The sequence below is a fragment of the Octodon degus genome, unplaced genomic scaffold (genome assembly GCF_000260255.1).
Source record: "Octodon degus isolate 3935 unplaced genomic scaffold, OctDeg1.0 scaffold00072, whole genome shotgun sequence".
In the NCBI taxonomy this organism is placed as follows: Eukaryota; Metazoa; Chordata; class Mammalia; order Rodentia; family Octodontidae; genus Octodon; species Octodon degus.
In genome coordinates, this window is record NW_004524648.1 from 7,258,253 (window position 1) to 7,265,714 (window position 7,462).

At 36.5% G+C, this 7,462-nt stretch overlaps 1 protein-coding gene across 6 annotated transcripts in view; it reads left to right on the forward strand.

Moving 5' to 3' along the window:
- The window catches only part of Nf1 (neurofibromin 1), a 307,973-nt gene that overhangs the window by 51,734 nt on the left and 248,777 nt on the right, over positions 1 to 7,462 (forward strand). For all 6 annotated transcript variants that reach the window (XR_002821949.1, XM_004635435.2, XM_023719976.1 and 3 more), the window contains exon 4: positions 3,488 to 3,678. Coding sequence is in view for 5 of the 6 variants with exons in the window: in XM_004635435.2 (XP_004635492.1) it covers positions 3,488 to 3,678 (191 nt within the window). In the remaining variant the exon portion in view is untranslated. The remainder of the gene's footprint in view (positions 1 to 3,487; positions 3,679 to 7,462) is intronic.

A 7,462-nucleotide genomic window follows, 5' to 3' on the forward strand; every position in this document is an offset into this window, starting at 1 on the left:
TTTGCTAAGCTTGTTCTAAGTAGGTGCTTTAGACCACTGAGCCATCTCTCCAGCCCAGGAATACTTTTGTACATATAAACATATATAATAGGTACGTGGAGGAGTAATGGAATACCAAATAGTTCTTTTTCAGGTTTTCTCTTAAGTTGTTTTCTCAGTATATTTCAACCACAATTCCCAGTTTGAACTTTTCCAAGAATATTTCTGTTGTATAAAGCAAAGAACTTCTTTTCTTCAGTAACTTTAATTCTTCCTGGAACATGGGTAGGAGTTTGGATTAATATGTAAATTAAACATCTCCATCTAAAAGGTTTTGTCTGTTTATATATATCAGACTTAACTTATTTCTTATATTTTTTTCCTGTGGCACAAAGTTTTTTCAAAACTTTGCCTTTATCCAAATGATTTTTGTCCTTCACATGTTACAGTTTTCTGCAGTAAACCAAGAGGAAAGGGACTATAATATAGGAGGACTGATTGTGTGGTTGAGAAGAGAGGAAATGATCAGAAGCATTTGGGAAGGGAATTAGGGAAAATAATCTGCACAGCTGTGTTTTTTTAGGGATGACAGCCACAAAATCTAACATAATATTTGAACTCTTTCATTGTCTTTTGACCAAATTTGAGAATTGAGATAGTGCTTATATTCATTTCTCACTTGAAAGCCAGTGAGTTGTCTTAGCTATCCTGTTACTTTGTGATATACTGTTGTTCGTTGGTAAAATGGAGTGAAAGAGCAAAAGCACTAGTATATAGGATGATGGAATTGGGAAGGTGAACATTTTTAAAACTTCTGAATTTTGTTGTAGCAGTTTATTACTCTTTAGATCACTCTTTATATTGGCTACACTCTTTTAAAAAAAAAAACCAAAAAAAAAAAAAAAAAACAAGGTCTTACTTATGTAGTCCAGACTGGCCTTGAACTCATTATGTATCCCAGGTTGGCCTCAGGCTTAATAGCAGTCCTCCTGGATTATGGGTGTGCACCACTGTGCCTGGATTTATTTTTTATTTTTTTGGTCTTTTTGACACAGGGTTTGCTATGCAGTTTAGACTGTCCTTGAATTCACTTTGTACCTCAGGATAGTCTTGAATTCGCAGTGATCCTCCTGCTTCAGCTTCCTGTGTGTTGGGATTATAGCAGTGTGTCACCATGCCTGGCTCACATTGTTGATTGAAGGGGACCAGGGTTACTTTTGCCTCTTTCAGTTTCACAGCCTTTCTCCATTAGCATATGTAATTGAGGGGTGATGGTAAGTGTACTTTGGAGAATGATCCCTGATGTTATTGGGTCTTCTCTGATTTAATAGAGTACTCTTTGGAGATAGGATAGTGGAAATGCTAGTAAGTGGCCATGATATAACTTGTATAATGTATAAAATGTATATTATCTTACTTACATTACTATTAAAAATGTGTAAGTTTGTATATGTATATGGTTTTAAGAGTTGAATCCATGATCTTCTACATGCTTGTTAAGTGTTACTACTGAGGGCTGGGGAGATAGCTCAGTAGAATAAGCGCTTCCCTGACAAGTGCAAGGGCCTGAGTTCAATCCCTGGTTCTGCCAAAAAAAGAAAAAAGGAAAAAGTGTCACTACTGATCCATATTCTCAACCTGGTATATCTTTTTCTATTAAATTTATAACTTAAAAATATTAGTATTTTTATTACTGAACAGTTTTTTTCTTGGATTGCGTAGTGATCCTTTCCCTATCCTTTCTTCTACTCCTTCCTCTCTACTCCCTTTTCTATCTTCCCTCTCCTCTTCTCCCTCTCTCTCCCCCTCTCTGTCTCTGTCTTTCCAGCATTACCAGGGATTGAACACAAGGTCACATCCCAGCCTTCTTTTATTTTGTGGAAAGGGTCTTGCCAAGTTTCTCAGGGTGGGTTCAAAATCACCATCTGCTGCTCATTGTGCCACACATCTATAATACAGTACTAGGGAGGCTGAGGCAGGAGGACTGTTGCAAGTTTGAGACCAGCCTGGCTACAAAGTGAGCTCAAGGCCAGCCTGCACTGTATAGTGAGACCCTGTCTCAAAAAGACAAAAACAAAACAACAACAAAAAAAAAAAACAACAAAAAAACCCCTTCTCCCTTAGCTTCTCAATATGTCTGTTTCTTGAATCTCATTTTTGTTACTTCACAACTTTATTTTTCCCTTTAATAATATCTTGTTTTGTTAATTTCTAAGTTTGATTCTTAGTTTTTGATCAGATTGAGACAGTTTGAAAAAAGATGCCTATAAGTACATATTTATGACATAAAGAAGTTGAAATGGCTAAGTAAAAGAGAATGCCCACTGGTGTCATATGACTGGAATTGTAGTCTAAGGATTTTTTTTTTTTTTGTATTTAGTACAGGGTCTACAGGGTCTCACTACACAGTTGGACTCATAGTGATACTTCGGTTTTCAGCCTCCCAAGTGCTGGGATTATAGGCATGCCCCACCACGTCCAATCTCAATCACTGTCTCAGTGTGCCCCAGGGACGGGGCCAGCATGGCATGGTAGGGATCAGAACCTGGACCCTGTGTCTGCCTAGGCAGGCACTTTAATCTGCTAAGCTATCTGGCTGGGCCTGAAGAATCTTAGTACGTATGATTTATTGAAAAGATTTACTACTTTTCCAGTTTTTATTTTTTGAGATTAAACATCTTTAATTGTTTGATTAGTCTATAAATAAAAGTAGACATTGTGATTTAAAGTTTGGAGGTTTTGAGAAATTGACATATTTTTTTCTTGATGTGTCAATTGTGTTGAAGTTACATTGGAGGAAATCCTTATTTTTAAGATATACTGAAGTACATGGGGTGAAAGATTATGATGTTTGTAACTTTGCAATGATTCAACCAAAATAACATTTATAATAAGTAATATCTGTTTTGGTCAGTATCAACTAAGTGTGATTACTCACCTAGAAATTTCTTTAGATATTAAGACAGATGACATGCATACCTACCAATGTATATCTGGAATGCACAGCAAACTGAGAATTTCCAGATAGGGAAAAATTCATTTGATGAACCAAAGAATAAGTAGAAGTGGGGGAGTCCATTGTGAAGATGGACAGTGTGTTGGACTTTGTAATGATGGTGTCATAAGTGGAACTATTTTTTTCTTTCTGGTGGTACTTAAGATTGAATGCAAGGCCCTTGTATTGAGCTACATGTTCGGCCCCCCTTTTATTTATTTATTTATTTTTTTTGGAGACAAGGTGTTGCTAGTTTGCCCAGATTGGACTTGAACTTGTGATCTTCCTGCCTTCACCTCCCAGCACACAACAGGTGTCTACCATCATACCTAACTGAACCACCTTTACTAGACTATCTATAAATATCGATATTAAATATGAGGAAATACTAACAGTTACTAAATATAGGTGATTGGTGTATAGATGTTCATTCTATTTCAGCTCTTATGTATGTAAACACATGTTTATGGATAAAGTTGGGAAAGTTTTAGAAGTATGTGATTTCTTTTTTAGCAACCAAAGGACACAATGAGATTAGATGAAACGATGCTGGTCAAACAGTTGCTGCCAGAAATCTGCCACTTTCTTCATACTTGTCGTGAAGGAAACCAACATGCAGCTGAACTTCGGAATTCTGCCTCTGGGGTTTTGTTTTCCCTTAGTTGCAACAACTTTAATGCAGTCTTTAGTCGAATTTCTACCAGGTTAGTATGTAAATCGTATTGGAGGTTAATTGTAAATCATATTACCATTAAGGTAATATAAACTTTAGAAATGTCTTTCTTTGTTTACATAAAAATATAAAGTTAGCAAAAATGAGTTTTATGTGGGCTTTTGTAGAGATTTCATGCATTAATGTCTATGAAAATTTAAGTATATATATACTGAATCTTCAAGGTGACAAATTACTAAGGCATAGGAGGCTGGAAAGTTATAAAAAAGAAAAGTTGTCATTTAGTTAAGTACTAGATTAGCCTTATAACTTAAAATTCTTTTACAGTAGACAGTGATCAAAAGAATACGGTGTTAGTCTATCCATGACTGTAAGTTGTGTCTTACATTTCATTAGTGTTCAGGCTATAGACTGTTGAGAAGTGGCATCTCTGATATAATATGGTTTATATAATTTTAGTTGCCTTTTCACATTGGTGCCAGAGATAGGAGCTGATCTCATTGGAAGATCACTCATCTAAATGACCATTATGATGATGTAAGTTTTGGGGGAGTAGTATCTTATGACTGTCATAGTATTAAGTGACTTAAAATGTGCACGTGACAGGCCAGGGAGATAGCTCAGCAGTCCAAGTACCTGCCTCGCAAGCACAAGGACCCGGGTTTGATCCCCAGTTCCTCATGCTTTGCCAGCCCTATAGCCCCAGGCGTACCCGTGCTGGCCACTGAAACCAGGCAGACAGTTGGAACCCTAGCACTGGGGAGGCTGAGACAGGAGGATCATGAGTCTGAGCTGCCAAAAATAAAAATAAATAAATAAAAGATTAAAAAAATACAGGTGACTTGTATGAAATTTACTTCTGAAAATTGATTTTAGATTTTATATGAAACAAGTGATACTTCATTCTCTTTGTCAAAGAGGGTTGTTTTGGTTTTTTGTTGTTGTTGTTTTTTTTTGTTTTTTTGTTTTTTAAACCAGGGATTGAATTCTGGACCTTGTGCTTGCCAGGCAGGTGATGTGGCTTTGTGGTAGAGAACTTGCCTGAAATGTTTAAGGCCCTGGGGTTGACCCTGGCTTGGGGGAAAGAAATACTGCTTTTTTGTTTCTGTTATCTTCCTTTAGGTGAAGATCTTCAGATGGTTTTATTATTCTGTGAAGTATCCTGTGTTCTGTGATTCAGTATTCTTTCAAGTAGAAAACAAGCTGATTTTTCTATAGAATTATGTATAACTACTAAGTGCTGTTATTTTGTAGTGGTCAGGCCCTTCACAGTACATACCTAATTTGATATGCCACCAGGAGAAGACTCAAGGACTTTAAAAGTTACTTGGTCCTGCTTTTTTAATGATTTTAATTCTTCCAAATAGTTCTTAGTTTCTTCTCTCATCATCTAAGACACTTATCTTCCCTTTAACGTTGTGAAATTACATGTTTGTGTGTGCGTTCACAGTGAGCTATACTGGCGATTGAACGCAGGGGCTTTTTATTATTGAACACATCCCCACTCCTTTCTAAATCATTAAGACAAGTTCTCACTAAGTTGCCTAGATAGGCCTTGAACTTGAGATCTTTCTACGTTAGCCTCCTGGGTAGCTAGGACAGCAGATGTGCTCCAGCTTGTCTGGCTTTTCTCTTTGCAGTCTTTGCAAACTCATTGTTAATGAAGCCTGTATTTTCTTTGAGAATCTTGTAGCCCTGGACTTTTGTGTGTTGTGATAGGCTTGCATTTCCTTTAACCAAGTGCTTAGCTGTGGACATAAGATGAGTACTGATAGTTTTTTTTTTTTTAATATAAAAAAGTCTGTAGAGCTTTTAGATTATGTTTTATGCAAGGTGCCAATTCTAACCCATGCATTATTAGGATACATAGCTTTATATTCTTGCCTTTTTTTTTTTTTTTTTTGGTGAGACTGAGTCTCCCTATTGTAGTTGAGACTGGTGTTGAACTCACTTACGTAGCCCAGGATGGCTTCACACTCATAGCAATTCTCCTGCCTCAGCCTCCTGAGTGCTAGGATTATAGGTATGTACCACAGTATCTAGCAGTTCTTGCCTTTTTAGATATTTTATTTATTTATTTTTATTTTTTTCCCATAATTTTATTGAGAAACAAATAGCAATGAGACAGTTTCAAACCAAACTGGTAGGACAGTTTCAATAATTAACACATTGCATACATTCTTCCTAGTGGTTAATTGCTGTACAAGATATGGACATGATATCCTATTTACAAACACTATTAGAACAAATCCCTCTATTCATTAAGAGAATGTAACTATATATCTATTCTAACCATTTTGAATACACAGATACAAAATGAACATTCGTCTGTATCCCCTTTTTTGTTTAGTTCCATTATTTGAATATTATAGGTGTGTAAACTCAGCACAGTATTCTAAGAGTTCAGTAGTCCATAATAGTATTGGATCTTCTGCTTCACTGGCAATGTCAGAGATTGTTGACCTGAGTCCCCTACAGCTCAACATAACAGCATGGCTTTACTTCTTATACTTCGTTTTTATACTTTTCTGCTGGATGGTTAAGACCAAGGTAAAACAGGACCTATGCAACAAGAGTTGTAGCTTTTGGGTCTGATAAGGTCAGTGAAATCCCCTCAGGATTTATCCTGAAATCCTGTACTTCATATTGTAGATCTTTTGTTAGTGTCAGCCATGTGGATGAGTCACGGCCATTGCTTGGCCAATGCGCTCTCTGTGAAAGCCTGAGAGAATGTTTTCTCTCCATGTGACTCTCCTTAGGCACACTCTACATTTTTTAGATATTTTAGTAATAGATTTTCTGTACTTTTGCTGTGACTACCCTTGATTTGATTTGGTTAGGTTTGCTGAGAAGTGCTGTTTAGGGCTGGGGGTGCAGCTTAGTGTTAGCGTATATGCGTAGAAATGGGGACTAGGAAATGTCACACCCTATAGCAATAACTAAAATATTAAAGGAATTCACAAATAACCAGTCAGCTTTTCAAAAGGTGGTGTTACTAGTCTGTTATGTTATATTCTAAGGAGTAATGCTTCATAGTTTCAGGTTCTTTTGCAGCAACTGGATTTTTTAGCATGTAAATGAGTAATTCAGACCTTCTCCTTCCCAGTTGAACTATGAAATTTTTCTTACCCTGGTAAAATATTTAGTGTAATTGCTTAGAATAATTTTCACATTAGCTAAACTAACACAAGCTAAAGTGAATGAAGGAACAAGGAAGAATTTGCATTTATTTGTCAACTAAAGATTTAGAGTGATGAATAATAAAATTTAAACTAATAAAATAGTTCAAGTTATAAATAAGACAATGTAATATTTTTGCTTTTCAACCATCTCTCTCCTCTTGCATTTAAGAAAATTAGTAACTCCATTGTAATGCTTACATTTTTAATGTCTATTAATAGGAATAATGAGGATGCCTTTTTATTTTTATTTTGAGCATGTCTTTTTTTTTTTCTTTAATGTATTTGGCACAAGGTCTCACTATGCAGCTCAGACTCATAGTAATCCTTCTGTTTTCAGCCTCCCCACTGCTGGGATTACAGGCATGCTCCATTACGCCTGGTCTCGGTGGGCGGCTCAACGCACCCTGGAGCAGGTCTGGTGTGGTACTAGGATTCAAACTCTGGTCCCTGTGCTTGCCTAAGCAGGTGGTTAGTCTGCTGAGCTATCTGGCTGGCCCTACACCTCTTTTTATCTTTTCTTTAGAGATATAAGATATTGCTGTGTTGCCTGGGATGGCCTGAAATTTGAGGTCCTCTAGAGTAGATGTGATTATAAGCATATGTTACCATATCTGGCTACAGGAATTTTATTTT